General features: G+C 37.3%; 1 protein-coding gene across 1 annotated transcript in view; it reads left to right on the top strand.

Moving 5' to 3' along the window:
- The window catches only part of LOC126251307 (intermembrane lipid transfer protein VPS13D), a 520,493-nt gene extending 496,786 nt beyond the window's left edge, over positions 1-23,707 (top strand). The window contains 6 exon segments of the mRNA XM_049951633.1: positions 46-245; positions 3,014-3,126; positions 3,272-3,412; positions 5,041-5,172; positions 9,719-9,890; positions 21,377-23,707. Of these exon segments, the coding sequence (XP_049807590.1) occupies positions 46-245; positions 3,014-3,126; positions 3,272-3,412; positions 5,041-5,172; positions 9,719-9,890; positions 21,377-21,466 (848 nt within the window). The 3' untranslated portion in view covers positions 21,467-23,707.
- Positions 23,708-25,063: the final 1,356 nt, after the last annotated feature.

Genomic DNA, 25,063 nt, shown 5'->3' with positions numbered 1-25,063 from the left:
CGATAACTAGTGACTCATAATTAATTCTGAGTTTTTGTGCTTCAGGATCTCTGTCTGATGGCCTAGGTAGAGTCATTCTGGATGACAAACATGAGGAGACCAGACAGCGGATACGCAAAGTCAGAAACAGCAGTAGTGGTGAACATTTGGTAGCTGGACTCAAAGGCCTAGGTTTTGGCCTACTTGGAGGTGTTACCAGTGTCTTTAAGCAGACATATGAAGGAGCTGCAAATGATGGCATGCAGGTAAAGTTTACGTTATACTGAGAAGTTACATGGCATTTGTAGCACAATGGTGTATGAAGGGAAAAAATTGAAATTCATTCTTGAATAGTATTGCTGAAGTAAGTATTAAATACTGTAGAGTTGAAGCAATGTCACACATACCAATATTTCATGGTGTAAGGTAGCCTATTCCAACTTAAAAAGTGCTGCCAGTGAGTGAGATGTCTAATTCAGCTGTATTGCAGTGAGTAATTTTAAATCACGATAAGTGCTTCTTCAAGACTGCACAGTTGTCATACCTCAATGACACTGCACTGCTGCTGGATGAACCTGATTGTTGTCTGCAGCAACATGTTGTAAGGCTTAATAAAGTACTCTCTGTTTGAAAAGGACTTATATCCCAAGGACAGAAAAGTATATTGTGTACTGGAGTACAACTCGCACACCTGAATAGCAGTGTATGCTACAGCTTCTTCATATTGATTGCCTTGTTTTAAAGCTGAGATATTAACCATGTTTGCAACATCTCCAAATACAAATTTCTGTTTCTTACTCTATGTTCTTTTTTTAAAAAGGAAAAAAGAGCATTCCATGAAGTTTTGGGAAAAAATAAAAAATCACTTTAAAAAAGAGGTCCGTATTGGTATCATGATGAAATTCAAATGTAAATATGGCTACATGCTGACCATTTACAAGTGTTTTTTTAAACACAGATGTGAATTAGTAATTAATACCCACTACCTTTTACATATTACAAAAATAGAAATTTTTCTACAGAATAGAGAAACTTTTTGAATTTGTTTCCAAGTTTAATTTGGTTGTCTCTCAAATGTTTGTGTTCAAAACTTTTGGTGGCATCATTGTGCACCCCTTTTTGTGTTGAAGACAACCGTAATGTGGACTAATGAATGTCTTTTTTAATTATTAATATCCTGAAATGTCAGGTATGGCAAGATTGATTGTAAATCTTTTTGTTGATTACCAGTTTCGACATATCTGTGCTGTCATCACTGGATCTTGTAACATGTTAGCAGAATGTGTTACAAGATCCAACGATGACAGCACAGATCTGTTGAAACTGGTAATCAATAAAAAGATTTAAAAGTGATCTTGGCATACCTGATACTTCAGAATAATATAACAATTAGATTGCCCCCCAGCTGTTAGCAGTATGTCAAACATACATGTCTTTTTTTTATGATTGTATTGTAATTATGGACATCGACATTATACAAAGTCCTGTCTATGTCAGAGTTTCTTCTCATCAGCACTTGGGCTGCACAGTCATTTTTTGGGTAATTCAGCAAAACTTGCAAGAAAACAAGCTATTTGCCATCCAGATGCCCTAATTGATGTAGCAAACAATTCTGTCTTCAAACAGAAATGGAGCACATATCCTTGATGGTGCTTATCATACCCAGGCTAAAAGTGGAAATGGGGGGTATATTTTATAAGCACTTCTCCTCATGACATGCTATCTGAGGAACATGGGACAATAGCTGTTTTTTTTTATAAGCTTTGGGGGGGGGGGGGGGGAGGGGAGAGAATCTCTTACTGTTTTCCTTATTGTGTCACTAGATTTGTTTAAAAAGTCATTTCTGTGTGTTTTATGACATTTCAAGATGGTCTGAATTTCCATGTCCACTCACTTTACAAACAATCCAGCCAGTGGATAAATTAATCCAGATGATACCGAACAGAATTCTTCTGTGAAGGTGAGATGGCATTTTGCTGGGTGCCAAGAAATAGTGGTGTTGTCAGAAATAAGAAAATTGATAGTGCAGCAAAAGTATTCTCCCTGAAAAACACTTCTTCTGACTGTTGTTAGGCTGTTGTTTCATGGGCAATGCAAAGGATTGAAAACAAAATAGGAGAGAGTTAGTGGCAGATGTGATAAACAGGAAGTTGAGTCTAATGAAATTCTGTACTCTTCCATTTTATAAGTAGGATGAAGTAGTCCTCATTCTCCTCCTCCATGTTATAAGAAGAACAAAGTAGTCGTTGTTCTCCTCTGTCTCAGACACTAACCTTAGATGAGCACTTATTTCCTCTGATAAGATGGAGCTTGTGGAATGGCACTCACTCTGGGTAACATTTTAACTTACTTCCTTTTGCATGTTCAAAAGAGGGAAGCTATTGGCTGACAAAGTGATTTACACTCAATTTTAGGTGATAATGGGGTACCAGTTAGACAAACTTTAATTTTTATGTGTGATTTTTAAGTTTCCCTTAACTTGATCGGGCAATTTTAGGGTGTTTTAGAGTGGTTGCTTGATCCTTCTAAATTTGTGATCAGCCAGCAATGCACACATGCTAAATCATATTATGAGATTTTTCAAATGATTGTATTTACAATAAAAGCAATATCTTTTGAGATATTGATGATGTGTAAGAATTGTATTAATGATCAGGTTTGTGGGTATCTAAACCTCTAAAAAAATCAATAACTTTCAGTTCCTAATTTTAAGAAGTCAGCACTGAAGACTTCCCTGTTTAATGCCCAAAATCTAATACCTAGAACAATCCTAGACCACTATACTAGACTGTTAGTCAAATTTGATTAAATCGCATTTCATACAAAGATAACTAAATGATTTTGCTGTGCTCCTTTTCATTCATCTTGTTTGCGAAGTTACTTGCTCATTTCCATGATAAATGGGTGGTAACTATGTTCTGACTGATCACTATCTTGGTTAAAAGCTGTAACTATGCAAGCCAAAATAGCACAGTACAAAATATAATACTTGCTGTATTTTCCTCCTATTTATTTATTATTTTTTGTGTGACAGGGCTTCATTTCTGGACTTGGTAAAGGACTTGTAGGAACAGTAACTAAACCTGTTGTTGGAGTTTTGGATCTAGCTTCTGAAGCTGCAAGTGCTGTAAGAGATTCCAGCCGAAGGTAAGCTGCTCGGATTGAGTGTTACTTGTTTCTGTAACAAATGCTAAAAATTTAGTGTGGAGGTATTAGTTTAATTTGATATTGTAGAACTTTATTTTGCAATTTTGAGGTTTATGTTATACACAAATTAATTTTGATGTTTCAGCTCAATACGAATAAATCGCCAAAAAGTCCGTGAAACTCGTTGTGTCATAGGTACAAGTGGTCTATTGCCACCATATGACTCAAAACAAAGCACAGGATTGCGATATCTTTATGATATCAATGATAGAAATTATTCAGAACTGTAAGTACTGAATTTTTTAATTAACTTCCACAAAATCATACATAAGTGAAATAAACATAGATTATTATTGGATAGCCTGTTAAATATTATCAGCCTACATTGTCAACCTGTAGGTGTCAATGGGCTGCAACTTTAAAACCTATACCACAGACTCTTTTTAGTGCATGTTCTTTCTTTTTTTAATTGGTGCCTATATTATGGGTACCTCAAGATTCTAAATTATATTAATGTGCGTATTTTTTCCAGGATTCTAATAAAGTAATTTCATTTTATACTGACTGCTTGAGACACTCATCTCAATAAATTTAATTATTTTCATTTCACCATTTGGATGTGGCAGTCAGGCTGATCATGTGGTGCTAATCACACTTATCTTCCAAAATTTCTGTTTCATTGATAAATTTGAAAGGAATGACTTTCTTGAGGGGGGGAGGGGGGGGGGCAGGTTATTTGGCAGTGCAAAAGTAAGTATTTACAGAAAAATTGTCAGTAATGATGGGCTTATTTAAAAAAAAAAACGCAAATGTTATCATCAAATTTCAATTCACCTAATAAAATATGGCATAAGTTATCATCACACATTTCAGTTCACCTCGGATGAATATAACACAATGCTGAATTATTTAACAATTTTTTAAGACTAAACAATCCAAAAATCTGACACAAATCTTTTTCTTTAGACAGTGCTTTTTCTTTCCCAAATTACTCTCCGTGTTTATGCAAACTGTTTCAAAATATTTTTCGTGGCTTTACATCTTGTAAATTATTTTTGTTATAATTCTCTCTCTCTGCATTTATTTTTAGAATTGGAATTGTTGAATCTCTCGCATCTTCTCTCTTGAACCCCAGGAGCATATAATCTGCACATTGTCTTCTATCTTATTATGTGCAGTACTGTCACATTAACTTGGTCTGAATGGTCAGAGATTGTATACCTGGAAAGTATAGTAAAGTTAATTATTACACTAATTTTCCTAAGCTTTTTCTTACACTTAATGTTCGATAATATATCGTTCTTTCCTGATTGAAAATGAAGCTAAACAGATGGTATGTTTGTTGTTATATGTATGTTCTTATGCAACAATATTCCTGAAACTGCCTGAAATTTTTGATTTGGTGTTGGTTTGACAATTTCCTGTACTTCTTGCTACTTGTTCCGTGCATCATTCCCAATATAATTTTAAATCACAAATGTTAGAGTTACGAACATAATTTCCACCTTGTTTGCTTTCTGCTTTGTATATTTGGTTATTTTTGCACAGGTGTCACTTCCATGCATTATCTTCTATGTTTATGATTATTGAGTCCATAAGAGGACAAAGCTTCAACCATTAAATTTTGTTCCAAAGAAGTGTATAGTTCTCTTGAAGTACATGTAGAGTAAAATCAACATTTACCACCATTAGAAGGGCTGCAGGGTTGAGTGACAGATTTTGTGATTAATATTAAAAATATGGGTGTGTAATATTTCCAGGGACTGAAATGTAGTAGATTGTGTTTTTGTAGTCTTTTGTGTGTATCTGCTTCCTGTGACTGTCCTTTTCACACTCATCCTATGTGTCGTTCTCGTTAGTTGTTACTTCTTATTGCCAAAAGTTTCTCTTAACAACATTGCTTATATTTCTCAGGTTTATTGCATATGAGTGTCTACGAAGTGGAGCAGAAGATCTTCGTATCTTGGTGTCCAGTGAGATAATACGTGTATTTACTTGTGGACCAGCTGCAGCCAGTCACAATATAGTTCTGGAAATAAATTTAGGGTGAGCAAAATAAAACACTTTTTTCTATCAATCTTATTTATTAATAGATGAGATATATTTGTAACTAAAAAATAAGAAATAGCAAAAAAAGGTTTCATTAGAGGGAGGAGGAGGAGGTGGGGCAGGGGGGGGGGGGAGGGAGGGCGGCAGCAGCGGCACGCGTGCACTGGGGTTTGTGTGTGTGTGTGTGTGTGTGAGAGAGAGAGAGAGAGAGAGAGAGAGAGAGAGAGAGAGAGAGAGAGAGAGAGAGAGGGGGGGGGGGGGGGGTTAGAAAAACTGTTTGCATTGGGGAAAGGTGTTTATAAGATGTCACATGAAACAAAAAAGTACTGAAATAAAAAGTGCAGAATAGAAGGATGAATTTTTACAAGGACTGAAAGATTGTAAAATGATGGGCTTTGTGTAGATTAAATGCAGCTGAGGAAGATAATTTTGTGCAACATTTCCCACTGCTACTACAGATATTAATCCTGTAAGTATTTGTACATCAATCATTGTTTCTCTGTTCCAAAATTGATATATTAAAATAGAGAAACTAATTATTTTTGTTTCATGAGTCAATGAATAGAAATTGGGCTTTTTCAGATGTAGACTCAAGGAGGAAAGAGCTGGTGGAGGTGGGAAAAGGGTAAGAGTGAGCAACAGGAACTTAGCTTGACATGGCCAAAAATGAAGGAAATCACACCATTCTAATACCTTCCCCTTCACACAAAGGGTAGTCTCACAAAGATTGTAGATTAGTCAACACAGCCACAGCTTCAGTGCTAAACAATAAAGGGAGGAAGGATAGTGTAAAATGGTAAGGAACAATCTTGGTCCTGGAATACAAAACTAAGACACTATAAAACTATGGTAAGGCCCGAGACACTGTATGCATCAGAAAACTTCAAGAGTAACAAAATTTAGTATCATGACAAATTGGAAAAAGTTGAAAGAAGAATTTTAAGGAAAATGCTAGAACATAAAAGCAGTGCAATCATGAATGCAAATGAAGATTAAGCATTGAAAATGGAGAAGCAAACTGATTAAGAAGACTACAGTTTTATGGAGACACATACTAAATGATTAACAGACTAACCAAGCAAAACATTAACTAATTAAATAGCTGCAAAACCAATTCCATATGCTTCACTGAAACTGACAGAGGTTTGAGAAACACTGAAATTAGAATGCACCTAATAGATAACAGAACACTTTTTATAGAAGCGACATGAAAGGCAGGATTTCAGGAAAGAAAGAGGTAAACAAATGGAAGGACATGTACCGAGAAAGAAAAGGAATGATAGTCTCAAAGGATAAAGAAAGTCTGAGAGCAAAGAAAATCACACACACACACACACACACACACACACACACACACACAGAGAGAGAGAGAGAGAGAGAAGCCAAAGTTGATTTACATACTTTCCAAAAGGATTATTTGAATAAATAAATAAATACAGGCATTTCAAAGAGTATATATGCATTATACACTGAGATCACAGAAGTCATGGGATAGCAATATACACATATATAGATGGTGGTAGTATCACATACATAAGGTATAAAACAACAATGCACTGGTGGAATCGTCATTTGAATTCAGATGATACATGTGAAAAGGTTTCCAACATGATTATGGCCACATGGTAGGAATTAACAGACTTTGAACATAGAATGGTAGCTGGAGCTGGATGCATGGGGCACGTGGAAATAATAAGAGAATCAATATTCTGATATCCACAATGTCAAGAGTGTGATGAGAATACCGCTTTTCAGGCATTACCTCTCACCGTGGACAATCCAGTGGCTGGTGCCTTCACTTAATGACCAAGAGCAGTGGTGTTTGCGTAGAATTGTCAGTGCTAACAGACAAGCAACAGTGCAGAAATCAATGTGGGACATACACAAATGTATCTATTAGGAAAGTGTGGCCAATTTTGTGTTAATGAGCTATGACAGCAGACGACTGATATGAGTGCCTTTGCTAACAGCACAACGTTGCCTGCAGTGTCTCTCCTGGGTCGGTTGGACCCTAGACATCTGGAAAACCATGACCTGGTCAAATTAGTCCAGATTTCCGTTTGTAAGAGCTGATGGTAAGTTTTGAGTGTGGCACACACCCCATGAAGCCATGGACCCAAATTGTCAAAAAGACACTGTGCAAGCTGATGGTGGTTCCAAAATGGTGGGAACTGCATTTGTACAGAATCGACTGGGTCCTCTGATACCTCACTCACTGGAAATGGTTAGGTCTGGCTATTTGAAGACCATTGCAGCCATTCATGGGCTTCATGTTTCCAAATAATGATGGAATTTTTATGGATGACAATACGCATGTCACCAGGCCACAATTGTGTGTAATTGGTATGAGGAACATTCAGGACAATTTGAGTGAATCATTTTGCCACCCAGATCACCTGATACAAATCCCATTGGAAATTTGTGGGACATAATTGTGAGGTCAGTTTGTGCACAAAATCCTGCACCTGCAACACTTTCACAGTTACGTACGGCTATAGCAGCAGCATGGCTCAGTATTTCTGCAGTGGACTTTCAATGACTCGAGTCACATCACATCACAAAGCTGCACTATATAAAGCAAAGGAAGGTCTGAAACAATGTTGGGGAGCATCCCATGACTTTCGTCACCTCAATGTAACATATTAAGTTTTTAAAAGTATCGCTTGTTGTGCCTCAGTTCGGTTATTGGAAGAATGAATACATTGTCTAGTTTATATTTATTGCTGCTAGATGTGGGCTGTCTACTGTTTGCTTGGTTATCTCTAAGTAACATTTAGGCAGTTTACTGTATAAACAGAAATTTAACCAAATCAACATGGTAACATGTAATTCTTCTGCTTGCCTGAGACAGTTGTGTTAATTAATTGCAATATTGTATTAAATAGATGTGTGCATGATTGCAACCCAAAAATAAGAATATTAACAGCAGAATCTCGAAAGTATCCTCAAAATATCAGTCACATCTTATACTTAATTGTAGGTGGTAGACGAGTCTGAAGTCAGCTTAAGAACAATATAATTGAGAATGATAAATATGTTGGAAGGAACAAAAACCTGTGTTACACATAATAAGCAGAAAAGGCCAACATCTGGCAAAACAAATTATCACAACGTGTGTACACAAGACAGTTGACTATTTTGAAGATCTTTAGTGAGTGAAATGGTTGTAGTTTCTGGGAGAGTAAGCACCAAGCTCTAGTCTCCATACACAAACAGCATGAACAAAGTAAAAGGTGCTTCTTGTTGGCAATTATTTTATGCAGCCGAAGCACATCATGCCCAATTTTGGTTTGCAAACATTCACCAGCTTGCAACTTGAGCATCTTGTATTAACTTTAATGATCCTATCTCACGCATATACCCATTATGGTGAGAAATGTGTCTTCCAATCAAAATTGCTTGTGTAAACTTCCCTCTGTATAACTGCACAGCCTTTCAAGCAGTGTGCATAACTGTACCAGATATTAAATTCATGACAGATGCCTTCTGTTCAAATTTTACTACAGTGCTAAATGGAACAAAATCACATATTCTTTTTGAACATCCACATCAGCTAACAACTATAGACAGGTCATTGAACTCCTCTTGCTTTACAATGAAATGCTCCATGAATACAATTATATTACCACTACTGCAGTCAGCATAATTTGCATTGCTTAGTGGACAACAGTGTTCTGTACCTGCTCTTTTTGGTGCTTTATTTAAAACAGTTGGTTACATACTCAAGAAATAATAAATGGAGTAGAAAATTGTAAGTTCTTTGGAGTGCATATTGATGAAAACTTAGACATATTTAGCAAATTTTCATTCATTGAAGTATTGCGGGATAACTGTTGTGCTCTGAGATTAGGTTTTGTCTTGGATTGAGTGACAGGAGTTCATGATATGGGGAATGCAGTTGGTTGACTGAACTGAATGGGCGACGTGATTGTCCGATGAAAATTCCCTAATTTAGGTGTAGGAGATGGGAGGATGACGAAGTGAACAAGCACTAAACGGAATTATTAACATTGAAGTTTACTCGGAATCTGTCAGATTGACCTTCTAGCTGAGGTGTCTTCCCACTAAAGTCAAGTCCTTGCAGTGAGACAGTAACTGTCTATCATTGTTCCATCTACTAACTGAAACCGTCATCTCAATATAGCATCAACAGAGCCTTGCCTCTATCTAATTCCGCCCAGCAACGTCAGCCAAACTCTATGGCTGTCTCCGCCCATGACCATTTCTCAGGCCTATCTCCACTACAGGTGTCGGCTTCTCTTCCAAAGCTGTGTGCTACGAATCTCCTGCTGGACCCCTCCACTTGCCTTTCCCCTTAGAGCCTGCCATCCCTGACATGACACAATGTCAAAGCTTTATTGGCTATATTACTTGGTTATTCTTCTACTTAGTCATTTACAGTATATTTGAAAACCATTAAATTTTTGTATGTTTGATAATACTTTTTCACTACATGATTTCTGTCATGTCAACATATTTTTCTTTCTGTAAACAAAAATATTGCTACCTGTTTTACATAATAACTCATGTGAATTTGTTTCAGTGACTTGTTTTTCTGCAAAGCAGTGCAAGAAATGTCACTTAGCAGTGGCAGCCCCATGTATTATATTGAACTGACAGTCAGAGCTGAAGCTGCCAGTGAAAGGCTTGTGGTGCTGCAGGAGGCAGTCAAGAAGCCACGTGTTCGCTGTGATGATGAAATTACAGCTAAACAGGTAAATAATCTTAGAACAATGTAGTACACCAATCAATATTCACTTTACTATGATAAGTGTATCAAATTGTTGGTTTTGTTTCTTATCAAACTGTATGAGAGGCAGTGTTAGAAGACATGAGGCAATACTGACCCTACGACTTATCTTAGAAGATAGGTTAAGGAAAGGCAAACCAACATTTCTAGCACTTGTAGACATAGAGAAAGCTTTTCACAATGTTGACTGGAATACTTTCTTTCAAAATCTGAAGGTGGCACTTGTAAAATACAGAGAGCAACAGGCTATTTGTAATTTTTACAGAAACCAGATGGCAGATATAAGAGTTGAGGGGCATGAAAGGGAAGCAGTGGTTTGGAAGGGAGTGAGACTGGGTTGTAGCCTATCTGTGACATTATTCAATCTATATATTGAGAAAGCAGTAAAGGAAACACAAGAAAAATTTGGAGTAGGAATTAAAATCCATGGAGAAGAAATAAAAACTTTGAGGTTTGCCAATGACATTGTAATTCTGTCAGAGACAGCAAAGGACCTGGAAGAGCAGTTGAACAGAATGGATAGTGTCTTGAAAGGAGAATGTAAGATGAACATCAACAAAAATAAAATGAGGATAATGCAATGTAGTCGACTTAAATCAGGTGATGCTGAGAGAATTAGGTTAGGAAGTGAGACACTTAAAGTAGTAGATCAGTTCTGCCATTTGGGTAGCAAAATAACTGATGATGGTTGAAGTAGAGAGGATGTAAAATATAGACTGGCAGTGGCAAGGAAAACATTTCTGAAGAAGAGAAGTTTGTTAACATCGTTGTCAGGAAGTCTTTTTGAAAGTATTTGTATGGAAGTGAAACATGGACGATAAATAGTATAGACAAGAAGAGAATAGAAGCTTTCGAAATATGGTGCTACAGAAGAATGGTGAAGATTAGATGGGTAGATCATGTAGGTAATGAGTAGGTACTGAATAGAATTGGGGCAAAGAGGAACTGGTGGCACAATTTGACTAGAGGAAAGGGTCAGTTGGTAGGACATGTTCTGAGGCATCAAGGGATCACCAATTTAGTATTGGAGGGCAGCGTGGAGGGTAAAAATCATAGAGGGAGACCATGAGATGAATACACTAAGCAAATTCAGAAGGATGTAGGTTGCAGTAAGTACTTGGAGATGAAGAAGCTTTCACAGGATAGAGTAGCATGGACAGCTGCATCAATCCAGTCTCTGGACTGAAGACCACAACAACAACAACAACAGCAGCAGCAGCAGCAGCAGCAGCAGCAGCAGCAACAACAACAACATTAGAGGCAGATAAGGTGGACACAATTACTAAAACTCTTTAAGTTGCAGTAACACTGACAACGTTAGTAATAAGTCTATAAAAATATCTTAAAAGAACCTGAAAGGTTCCTTCTCTAAAGTGCATACCCAAAAAAGAACAAAAGATAAGCAAGAAAGGGGGGGGGGGGAGTGGTATCTTTCTGTCTACAATGTAGAGTTGTGAAAAAAAGTAGCAGAATACTACCTTTACATGAAAGAGACGAGACTGCTTGCTTTATGAAGAAACTGTCATGCCGGGGGCTCAGGTTTTATTCCCAACTGGGTTGGAGATTTTCTCTGCCCAGAGACTGGGTGTTTGTGTCATCTCCATCATCATCATTTCATCCTCGTTGACGTGCGAGTCACCGAAGACTTGCACCAGGTGATCAGGTCTACCCGCCGGGAGGCACTTGCCAAATGACATTTCATTTTTATGAAGAACTTATGTACCATTGTGGATTGGTGTGCAAATTTATTTTATTATTATTATTATTATTATTATTATTATTATATTTTTGCCTCAAATATTATATTTATGCTAAAAAATTTGATCAAAAGTAATCTTGTTATTGGCAGTGCATAGGCCACTTACTGTAGAAGTGGTCTTGTATTCTGCCAGAGGGAAAAAATGGGTGAGCAATGTACAGATTTATAAAAAATGACATCAAGGAAATGTTTTGAGCTTTGAAAGCACTGAATGCAGACATGTGCAGACAGAAAAGGGTCCTGATTTGAAAGTGGCCGCCACTGTTGTTGTTGTTGTTGTTGTTGTTGTTGTTGTTGTGGTCTTCAGTCCTGAGACTGGTTTGATGCAGCTCTCCATGCTACTCTATCCTGTGCAAGCTTCTTCATCTCCCAGTACCTACTGCAACCTACATCCTTCTGAATCTGCTTAGTGTATTCATCTCTTAGTCTCCCTCTACGATTTTTACCCTCCACGCTGCCCTCCAATGCTAAATTTGTGATCCCTTGATGCCTCAAAACATGTCCTACCAACCGATCCCTTCTTCTAGTCAAGTTGTGCCACAAACTTCTCTTCTCCCCAATCGTATTCAATACCTCCTCATTAGTTACGTGATCTACCCACCTTATCTTCAGCATTCTTCTGTAGCACCACATTTCGAAAGCTTCTATTCTCTTCTTGTCCATACAGGTTATCGTCCATGTTTCACTTCCATATATGGCTACACTCCATACAAATACTTTCAGAAACAACTTCCTGACACTTAAATCTATACTCGATGTTAACACATTTCTCTTCTTCAGAAACGATTTCCTTGCCATTGCCAGTCTACATTTTATATCCTCTCTACTTCGACCATCATCAGTTATTTTACTCCCTAAATAGCAAAACTCCTTTACTACTTTAAGTGTCTCATTTCCTAATCTAATTCCCTCAGCATCACCCGATTTAATTTGACTACATTCCATTATCCTCGTTTTGCTTTTGTTGATGTTCATCTTATATCCTCCTTTCAAGACACTGTCCATTCGGTTCAACTGCTCTTCCAAGTCCTTTGCTGTCTCTGACAGAATTACAATGTCATCGGCGAACCTCAAAGTTTTTACTTCTTCTCCATGAATTTTAATACCTACTCCGAATTTTTCTTTTGCTTCCTTTACTGCTTGCTCAATATACAGATTGAATAACATCAAGGAGAGGCTACAACCCTGTCTCACTCCTTTCCCAACCACTGCTTCCGTTTCATGGCCGCCACTAACTGAATATATTTGGTAAGTACATGTATTTGTGGCCAATCTTGGATGCAACAATTTCCGGGGGATTGCAACAACTTACCCATAAACTGATTGTTCCCTGCTGCTATGTTCATTGATTTTGATGAAACTTTTCACATAATAAGGCTGCTGTTGTAAGTATAATAACAGCGGTGCACTAATACACCGTGACAGATAGTTACATAACAATGCAAGCATTTTGATTTCTTTTATGACTTCCTGCTCCTAGTGGGCTGGAGACTTCTGTCCATTAATCTGATCATCAGTCTGATACTGAAATGCGGGCAGCAAACATGAGGCCAAGTCAAAAAGTAAAGCCAATTTTTTTTAAATGAAATTTTTTGTTAGGATAATGGAATTGGAAAGAATGTCGTTTCTCATGGAACCTCTCTTACCTACATGCCTTTTATCCATATCATTTTGACAAGCTTCCTAATTCCATTCTGGAAGCAGTCTTGTGGCATTGTACACATCCAGATTTGCACAACCTCATCATCTGACAAAAAATTTGGTTCATACCGGTGCTCCTCCATTAGACCAAAAAGGTAAACTCAGTTGCAGCTAAGTAATATCTGTATAATGGTTGCCGGAGTAGCTCAAAGCCAAGATTTTGAATGCCAGGAATTGTTTTGTCAGCTTTATGAAGGCTGGTACTGTTCTGAAGTACAGCAATACTTTTCGAAATTTTCACTCTCCTCTTTGTTTTGATTTTGGGTTACAGATCTTCCAGTAGCTCACAGTAGCTGTCATGATATACTATTTACACTTTGGGAATGTAATGAATTAGCAGTGGATCTTTCATATCCCAAAACACTGTCGACATCATCTTTCCTTCATCAGTTTTCCTTTTGAACTTTTTTGCTGTGGGCAAAAGTAGATATTTCAATTCTTGCATGAAAATCAACACATGACCATTTTGAAAGCAGTTTATCCACTTATACTTTCATTCACTAAGACAACTGTCACCATGCTGCAGCTGTAGTCTGTCAATAATCATCACAGATTTAGCTCTTTCAGAATATAGAAAATGAATCACCGCCTCCATTTCTTCATTGGTGAATACAGAAAACAGAGCTCTCATAGTAAAATTCTCTGAAGTCACTACAAAAAGAAATATTAATTGAGCCAAAACAGCTAGCATACCATGAACAACAGTGACATTAAGGCTTGTCAGTATTGAGTTAGTGCTCTCAACTTGAGGAGCAGAAAAAAAATTCATTTACTTATTGACTTGCCCTCATAATTTGATTGCCATAGATGTTCTCAGATGACAGTGCACAAATATGTACTCTTGTCATTATAACAATCATTTGATACTGTTGAATACAAATAAGTTACAAAACACTTGTGGAATTTCCATTCGAACAGCAGTTGCTTCTTGGACATAGTGCTGTTGAGTGCTGTGGCCATTGTGTTGATCAATTATGTGTTAACCTCGGCTGTATGTGTGTCGTCCAAGCAAACAGTTGTTTCTTGGACACAGTGCTATTGAGTGCTGTGTTCCAGATTACAAGCTATGTATTTTCAGCTTGAAGGTGTTGGAATGTGGAGATTTTTGTCTCAGAGTTGACCAGTTGGTTTGGAGCCAATATACACAGATAATAATATACAGTATTCATGCATGGATGTTGTTTCATTAACTTCATCAAGGGGAATTCTGATACTTCCATTAATGGTTCCATCTCATACTTCAGTGATGTATGTTTCAGAATAACAGCAAAATTGCTAAGATTAATAAGACAAGATTTTCACTTGCCAGGTTCGTTGTGTAAGTAGTTGGACAATGCTGATTGTAATACAACATGTACGACTTAAGATTTTTATGTTCTCTGTAGATAAACGCTTTACAGTGATCAATTGCAATGTTGTTTCTTCTTTGCCATTACTGCATAAAGAGGCTTAATTTAACATGATATTCACAATGTTGTTTCCTATGACAAAGGTGCTATGGTTAGATGTAACTTATATTTAGGTTCTCATAATGAATAGCAGACTCATTTTATACTTGTTACATTTGATAGTGGTCTCTGAGCTTCACCAAAACTAGTATGTAAGCTTTCTGTAATTTACTGCGACTGTGGCTTGACTACTGTATTCAAGTCAAATAAATTTGGAAAAAAAAAACAACATACATTAAGTTATGATTCTTAGGACATTCATGCCTAATTACAGTATTTCGTTAGTGACAAACTCATGATAAATAAATAAAAAGGGACAGAAAAGTTCTGAGTGCCAAGGAGGTTATGTAAACATTGTTTTGGGACTGTAACAGCATCCGTCTCATCAATTTCATACTTACAGGAAAGACAATGAATGCAGTGACCTACTCTCAGAACCTTCACCAACTACGCTGCACCATTCAAAACAAATGGCATGGATTGTTATCTAGTGGCACTGTGCTTTTTCACTGTAACAGTCACCCGCATTCTGCCACACTGGCAAATGTTTTGCTTCAGCTATTTATTTGAGAAGTTCTTGAACATTTACCTTATAGCTTGGACTTGGTCTCAAATGATTATCATCATTTTCCCAAATAGCAGGTGTTTTGTACAGAAAGTGCAATGGCAATGCAAAGAACTGAAAGAGACATTGGTGACTAGTTCCGTAACTTGGCAGCAAGTGAGTATGCAGAAAGCATAGTAAAGCTTGTGGAGTGCCATGACAGATGTTTAAATTTGAATCACAGCTGCTTGAAACAAAAGTTATTTACTTTTAGAATGACTCTTGTAAATAAAATAACTTTGCAGGATGAAATTTAGTAGTTTGCCCTTCTCTCTGTCATTTCCCCTTTTTGTGCCAGTATGTCCATGAACCACGGACCTTGCCTTGGGGTACCCTTTGTGCCTCAGCGATGCAGATAGTCATACCATAGGTGCAACCACAACAGAGGTGTGTGTGTGGAGAGGGCAGACGAATGTATGGTTCCTGGAAGCGGGGCAGCAACCGTTTCAGTTGTTGCAGGGGCAACAGTCTGGATGATTGACTGATCTGCCTTGTAACATCAACCAAAATGGCTTTCCTGTGCTGGTATTGCATATACCTGAAAGCAGGCGGAAACTACAGAGGAGGAGGATGTTGCTATCAGGGAAAACAAATCTACATTCTAAGGATCGGAACACGGAATGTCAGATCTCCTAATTGGGCAGGTAGTTAAGAAAATTTAAAAAAGGAAATGGCTAGGTCAGAGTTATATAGTAGTGAATTAGTAAAATGCAGTGGCGGGAGTAACAGGACTTCTGGTTAGGTGAATACAGGATTATAAATACAAAGTCTAATAGGGGCAATGCAGGATTAGGTTATAAATGAATAAAAAAAATAGGAAAATTGGTAAGCTTTCTATGAACAGCATAGTGAATGCATTATTGTAACCAAGCTAGACACAAAGCCCACACCTACCACAATAGTAAAAGTTTATATGCCAACTGGCTCCACACTTGATGAAGAGATTGAAGAAATAAAAGATGATGAAATAAAAGAAATTATTCAGAGAGTTAAAGGAGATGAAAATTTAGTAGTCGTGGGGGACTGGAATTGAACCCATCTACTAGAATTTTGTGCAGAGCATAATTTAATTGATTTAAAAATTGAGAAAGAATAATATACATGGAAGAGAACTGGAGGCACTGTAAGGTTTCAGATTGTTTGTGTAATGGTAAGACAGAGGTTTCAGAGCTAGGTTTTAAATTTTAAGACATTTCCAGTGGCAGATGTGAACTCTGACCACAATTTACTAGTTATGAACCATAGATTAAGAGTGAAGAAATAGGAAAAAGGTAGGAAATTAAGAAGATGGGATCTGGATAATTTGAAAGAACCAGATATTACTGAGAGTTTCAGAGGGAGTATTAGGCAACGGTTGACTAGAACAGAGAAAAAAGAATACAGTAGAAGATGAATGGGTAGCTTTAAGAGATGAAATAGTGAAGGCTGCAGGGGATCAAATAGATAAAAGGCAAGACCTAGTAGAAATCTTTGGATAACACAACAGATATTGAATTTATTTGATGAAAATGGAAACTATAAAAATGCAGCAAATGAAGTAGGCCAAAGGGAATACAAACATCTAAGAAATGAGATAGAAAGAAAGTGCAAAATGGCTAAGCAGGCGTGGGTAGAGGAAAAATGTAAGGATTTAGAAGCACATTTCGTTAGGAGAAAGATAGACACTGCCAATGGGAAAATTAAGGAGGGCTTTGGGGAAAAAAGAAGCAGCTGTATGACTATCAAGAGCTCAGATGGGAAACCAGTATTAAGCAAAGAAGAGAGAGTTGAAATATGAAAGCGATATATAGAGGGTCTGGGCAAGGGAGATAAACTTGAAGGCAATTTTATAGAAAAAGAAATGGACATAGATAAAGATGAGATGGGAGATATAATCCTTCAAGAAAAATTTGATGTAGCTCTGAAAGACCTAAGTCGAAACAAGGCCTCGGGAGTGGACAATATTCCATCAGAACTACTGATGGCCTTCCGTCTGGTGTGCAAGATGTATGAGACAGGGAAATGCCCTCAGACTTAAAAAAAAAAAAATGTAATAATTTCAATTACAAAGAAAGCAGTTGCTGACAGTTGTGAAAATTACCAAACTACCAGTTTAATAAGTTCTGGTTGCCAAATACTAACACGAATTCAGTACAGAAGAATGGAGAAACTGATAGAAGTCAAGCTTGGGGAAGATCAGCTTGGATTCTGGAGAGATTAGGAACACGCAAGGCATTACTTACCTTCCAACTTATCTTAGAAGATAGGCTGAACTACGTTTATAGCATTTGTAAACTTAGAGAAAGCTTTTGACAGTGTTGACTGGAATACTCTTTTAAATTCTGAAGGTCGCAGGGGTGAAATAAAGGGAGTGAAAGGGTACTTACAACTTGTACAAAAACCAGACAGCAGTAGTAAGAGTTGAGGGGCATGAAAGGGAAGCAGTAGTTGAGAAGGGAGTGAGACAGGGTTGTAGCCCCTCTATGATGTTATTAAATCTGTACATTGAACAAGCAGTGAAAGAAACTAAAGAAAAATTTGGAGTAGGAATTAAAGTTCAGAGAGAAGAAATGAAAATTTTGAGGATTGCTGATGACATTGTAATTCGGTCAGAGACAGCAAAGGACTTGGAAGAGCAGTTGAACGGAATGGATATACCCTTGAAAGGAGGATATAAAATGAACAGCAACAAAAGCAAAATGAGGATAATGGAATTGAATATGTATATTTAAGGGCTAGGAAGTGTTTTCTGAAAGTACATGTCTGGAGTGTAGCCTTGTATGTAAATGTAACATGGACGAGAAAAAGTTTAGACAAAAACAGAATAGAAGCTTTTGAAATGTGCTGCTACACAAGAATGTTGAAGATTAGATGGGTAGATCACGTAACTGATGAGAAGATACTGAACAGAATTATGGGGAAAAAAATCTGTGGCATAAATTGACTAGAAGAAGGTATCAGTTGATAGGACACATTCTGAGACATCAAGGGATTACCAACTTAGTGTTGGAGGGAAGTGTGGACGGGTAAAAATCATAGGGGAAGACCAAGATATGAATACAGTAAGCAGCTACAGAAGGATGTTAGGTTGCAGTAGTTATTTGGAGATGAAGAACCCTGCACAGGATAGAGAGCTGCATCAAACCAGTCCTTGGACTGCAGACAACAATAACAACACCAAGACCATTGAGGAACTGCATGTATTATTTTGTATTTTAATTCACTTCATGACTTTAAGTAACAAGAAAACAAGATTACTTACTGAAGTTGTACTTTTCAATTCAATGAAGATTTTTTGCTGTGCTCTCCTTAAGCTAATTTCAGCTTTGTTCAGATTTTCATTATTTAGCAAGAATTTGACTTCATTCAAATCTGGACTGAAACACTCATGGCTTTTGTAGCAAGTTTCTGTCATAGCTTTTGAACTATGGGATGTCTTTTCGCATCCCTCATGACTTTTCTTGCCATACACTTTTCTAACACACATTGTACAATACTTTTGAATTTTATCCATTATTATTGCACATTTTCATCTACAGAGATGAACGTTTCATATTGACTGTTCATATAATTTGTTTCTTGTCACACTTTCCAAGCAAGAAATATTTTCTATCTTTTGTAACATCCCTTTGTAGCACCTGTACTCATTTATGTTGCAATAGCCTTATCATTATATAGCACGTTATATAGCATATAAGTTTCAGTATCCCCATATTATCATATTGCAGGATCAGAAAATTTACCTGTGGTAGTCTCCAAGTTATTTTCTGAAATATCCTGCCACTACATCATCCCATTATCATTCTTGATTTCCTTTGATGCTTTCCTTCACCAAGATTATTTCTCATCTGGAACCTGTAAACTCCATCTTCACAGCACCAGTTTCTGTGATATGTGGTCCAAGTGGAATTTAAGAATTTCCTGATATTCCCTTCTGGTGTGGGCCAGCTCTGTTTTTCTAGTATTAATATTCAGCAAGCTTATTTGTTTTGTTAAGGATTTCGGAATTATGGAAAATCCAGGATGTAATGTAACAGTATTATAAAAAGTGCCACTCGCCATATAGTGGAGATTCTGAGTCGCAGATAGGCACAGTGAAAAGACTGTCACAATTAAAGCTTTCAGCCCATAAGGCTTTCATCAGAAAAGACCCCCCTCCCACCCACCAAACACACACACACACACACACACACACACACACACACACACACACACACACACACACACACGCGTGACTGCAGTCTTGGTCTTGGGCAACTGTAAGAACATTGTGAGTAGCAGCACCAGTGCATAATGGGAATGGCGACTGGGTGGAGGTAAAGAGGAGGCTGGGGTGGGGAGGAGGAGGTATAGTAGGGTAAATGGACAGTGCAGTGCTGTTGGGGAGTGCACAGGGATGCTATGGAGAGAGAGTAGGGCAGCTATGTGCAGTCGGGAGGTTAACGGAGTGCACGGTGGAGATGGGGGGGGGGGGTGAGGGGGGGGAGGATTAATGGAAAAGGAGAGAAGTAAAAAAACACAGTGCAATGGTGGAATGAAGGTTATGTAGTGCTGGAATAGGAACAGGGAAGGTGCTGGATGGGTAAGGACAATGACTAACGAAGGTTGAGGCCAGGAGGTTTAAGATATGTAGGATATATTGCAGAGAAGTTCCCACCTGCGCAATTCAGAAAAATTGGTGTTGATGGGAAGGGTCCATATGACATAGGCTGTAAAGCTGTCATTGAAATGAAGGATGTCTTGTTGGGCAGCATGCTCATGAACAGGGTGGTTCACGTGTTTCTTGGCCACAGATTGTCGGTGGCCATTCATTCGGGCAGACAGCTTGTTGGTTGTCATGTCCACATAGAATGCAGCACAGTGGTTGCAGCTGAGCTTGTAGATCACATGACTAGTTTTACAGTTATCCGTGCCTTTGATGGGATAGGTGATGTTTGTGGCTGGACTGGAGTAGGTGGTGGTAGGAGGATGTATGGGACAGGTCTTGCATCTAGGTGTATTACAGGGGTATGAGCCATGAGGTAAGGGGTTGGGAGCAGAGGTTTTGTAGGGATGGATGAGTGTATTGTGTAGGTTCGCTGGATGGCAGAATACCACTGTGGGAGGTGTGAGAAAGATAGTAGGCAGGACATTTCTCATTACAGGGCACAACGAGAGGTAGTCAAAACCCTGTCAAAGAATGTAATTCAGTTGCTCCAGTCCTGGGTGGTACTGAGTTATGAGCGGAATCCTCTGTAGTCGGACGGTGGTACTTTGGGAAATGGTGGGAGACAGGAGAGACAAAGCATGGGAGGTTTGTTTTTGTGCAACCTTGTACAAAACCAACCTTCCCCCGAACTAATGAACATAACAATAGGGAACAAGCAGTTTATGGGTAAGTTGTTGCAATCCCTCAGAAAATGTTGCATCCAAGATTGGCCACAAAACAAACAAAACCCTTGCTGCAAATACATGTATTTACCAAATGTATTCAGTTAGTGGTGACCACTTCAAATCTGGACCCTTTTCTGTCTGCACATGTCTGTATCCCTCTACTGGAATATTCCTCAGGATATTTCCAGGGTAGAATTGATTGTGTTTTTGACAGTGTTCACCCACCCAAGGACACCAGAACAATTCTAAAAACTACCCCAACAGATAGATTGAAACATTGTATTTTAGAATTTTAAGGAATAATGTGATGTGGCCTAAAAATTCAGAAGATTTTACCATAAAAGTAAAAAAAAAAAAAAAGTTAAAGTGGGGTAGAAAGAAATTCAACTGAAACCAAGTTCATCCGATGGAGTGAAGCAACTGTCAGTTTGCAGATACAGTCATCTTTCTAGAAATAATTTTAGGTCTGATCCAAAAGTACCACTTCAACAGCGTTTATTGAGCATATAACTGTTACATTTCTTATTCTCAGTTTCTACTGTTTTTCCTTGCTTCAGTAATGATTTTGCTCAAAACTCTCTTTACAGGTGTCACATCATATAAATTATGCAAAGGGATTGTTTGAAGAGCGGCGGAACACACTTGTATCTCTAGGTTATGATATTTTAGAAGACTGAATGTATAGTACATAAGTAATGATATGGACCATTCTAGGTGCTAAATGCGCACATCAGTGCACACTATTCAAAGAGCAAAAGTACCTGTTATTTTTGTAAACCATTTGTGTGGAATTATGTTGTGCTCAAAAGATGTTAATAATCCTCATTTTGTCCTACAAGTATAACTCATTTTTGTAAATATATGTATGCTGTAAAAAGTTATTTTATATTTGTAACAAAATTGTATTCATTTGCATTAAATATAACTCTATACATGTAATTGTTGTAAAGGGCTGTACATGATGAAACAGAAACACAATGAAATGTACTATGTAGAATAATTGCAAAGAGTGCAGTCTGGTCTAATTTGTGCATCTTTAAAATAAATGTTCCTAGGGGGCAGACATGTTACCTAGTTTCGATACATTCTGTTTTCTGTGTATATTTTTTGCCTTTCCACTAAACTGCGAATGTTGATGGAAAAATGCTATATAAATGATGCTATATCCAGCTTGTATATCAACATTTTATTTATATCACTGCTGTTATTGACACTTTTGTAGCTTTGTTTCATGTTAACATCTGAAAATTGCTCGCAATTCTGCCTTCAAAACATCTTTCATGTTCATTTCATCACCACAGCAGTATTTTAATATTTCAGAGTAGCTTTTTTGCAAAATTTAGTGAAGGTAACCATTATTTATAACAGGGTTTAATAGATAAACATATATTTTTGATAGTGTTGTAAATTAATATTGTGTCACATGTGTCAGAATAGGTAACATTCAAATGTAAAACATATTTTAATTTTGTGATGTATTATGACACACAGTACCTGCTGTTTTCCATTAAGGATAGCCTGTTATCTTTCTCTCCTTGACTGGGATCAGGCACTCAAAACTGTTGTATTGTAATTAAAATAAATGTTTTGCTAATTTAGTTTAATTTATTTAGTAAGCTTTTCCAGCAGATAAATGGTTGTGTTGTAAGAATGCTTTGCGTTTGTTGTGTAGTAATCGGTGCTAATATGAATAAGTGTTCACAATTCATGATGTGTACTTCACAGTTTTGCACATTGTATTTTATTTATTTGTAGTAGCCTTATTTAATAAATGTTAATCATAATTTGTACATTCTTCAGATTATTTTAAATAAATGCCCCTCATCGAATGTAGTTAGTAGTAGGTAATATGTTTCACTAACTCATGGATAATGATGCTGTACTAACAGTTCCTACTTATCCCTCAAGTTTGTCATATTGGTTTTTTCCTATGGCTAGCCAGATGTTATCATTTCATAACATATACTCCTAAGCAACTGCAAGGGGGGAAAAATCCGTATGTGCTGCTCCTTCAGCATTTTAACTTTATACTGAAAGATCTTGGGCAAAAGTGCTGATTAATCATATTACTTAATTTTACGTGCTTTTTGTTGACTGGACATAAATTACTATTGGAACTGATGCATTGCACCCCCCACCCCACCCCACCCCCAAAGAGAGAGAGAGAGAGAGAGAGAGAGAGAGAGAGAGAGAGAGAGAGAGAAGAGAAAAGAAATCCTGACATATATAGAACTAATATACAAACTATCTTTGGTATTAGTGTATTGAACTGCCAGTGTTCACACCAGTTATCCGATTCCTTATTTTTCAAGCACAAAGTGCAATGCTACAAAGTACAGGCAACACAAAGTGGAATAATGTACCGTATAAGAAATATTTAAATAATAGTGATTCTTATGGGAGAGGGGCCAATCAGAAGCAAATACCTGAAGAAACCAGAAACAATCTGGCATATGACTGATGGAATAAAAACAAAAGTACTTTAATCAGCTCAACATTCATAACTAAAATAGTCTGATGAAATAATAAATGTATTTGCTACCATTTGATTTGTACTTCATGTTGTGTAATACATTGTTATGGATTGTTAATTGCAGTTTAATGTGTAAGACTGAGCTTGAATCCTCTGTGTCCTGAGAGGTCAGATTGTAGATAACCTAACACTATGTTTTAATGGGTATCGTACAGAAAATTCTGTGTATGTAGAATGTTTGACAAATTTAACTGAAGCATTGCAAGGCAATATAAATAAATGTTCGCTTAGAAATCAGTTATTAAGAATCTGTTGTTGTTTATGGCAAGAAGGAGTATGTTGTGCAATTGGATAATGTATGCAGCTGATTATAATATACATTGATTATGTTAACAAATTGATTTGTTTCTAGCAAAATAAATTTTTTTCATTGGCATGCTGGAAACAGTTTAAAATGATTAAATTTCCTTTAGTATTCAACATCATCAGTGAAATTTCAGAAACAAATATCATGGAGCTGAAAAACAAGATTAAAAAATGCAGCTGACTGATAAGTGAGTGGTCCATAGACACAGGTAACAGATTAGAAAGTTGTACTTTTGAGTCCATACACTCTTTCTAGTCTCAGAAGACACTGACTCTCCCCTCTGCAGCAAAACTTGGTTTATAAGTGGTTATCCTGATGGAGGACATAGGGTATGGGAACATGTGCAGGTGTAAGAGGGGACTGTGAAGCATTGGGAGGCAGGTGACTCAGCAGTAGTTGTAAAACATTACTATCATAAATCATTAACAACAGAATCCTCTCTTACTCTCCACAACTCAAGTATCACAGATATGACACATTTAATTAATGACATCATGAAACTACTGAATGCTCATATTCATGATGATGATTTATTGCTGGCCAGTGTGGCCGTGCGGTCTAAGCGCTTCAGTCTGGAACCATGTGACCGCTACGGTCGCAGGTTCGAATCCTGCCTCGGGCATAGATGTGTGTGATGTCCTTAGGTTAGTTAGGTTTAAGTAGTTCTAAGTTCTAGGGGACTGATGACCACAGATGTTAAGTCCCACAGTGCTCAGAGCCATTTGAACCATTTTTGATGATTTATTTGTGCAATTAATGGACATGAAGACAGAATGAAAACATGGGGAAACATCATAATGCCAGGTTTAAGCAAAAATAGTGGTACGAAAATCGTCTTCAAATTGTTATAAAAATCTAAAATATTGGTATGTAGTTAAGTAAATTTTTATGCAGAAAAGTTTGCCACTAGTCGAAAATTGGTAATAGTCATTTGTGCAGAAAGACAGTAAGTTGTCCAGATGGAAGTGAATTGTCATGAGTAAGATCATCTCTTTCTTGATCTCTACACTGTTCGATTCATTATCAGAAAGCAGCTGTATACCCATGTCAAACACTGGTGCTTTTTGGTTTCACATAGACTGATGAGTGCACACTTCAGAACAGTTTAGTGTTTATTTCCTAATGAAACAGTGCAACTGTGACAGACGATAAGTGCAGTTCCCCTATCACAGTAATACAGAATTTAGACAACAATGAAAAACTTTGATGCCTTGCCTGATGGAGCAATAGGCTGAGTCAAAAACAAATGTCTGGTTACCTATTTTGCAGTGAATCATACAGTAGGAAGTTTGCGAAATATCTACAGCAACACAATCTATGCTAGAGAAAGTTTATCATTTTTTAAAGTGTGATTACTCTACAGAAGGCATTACAAAAAATTTGTATTAACTCATATGACTGCCTACATTAAATAAAGGTTAGCATTGCTGAACA

Source organism: Schistocerca nitens, chromosome 4 (genome assembly GCF_023898315.1).
Source record: "Schistocerca nitens isolate TAMUIC-IGC-003100 chromosome 4, iqSchNite1.1, whole genome shotgun sequence".
NCBI classification, from domain to species: domain Eukaryota; kingdom Metazoa; phylum Arthropoda; class Insecta; order Orthoptera; family Acrididae; genus Schistocerca; species Schistocerca nitens.
The sequence above is the reverse complement of the archived record's forward strand: the minus strand, read 5'-3'. Positions and strand labels throughout refer to the sequence as shown.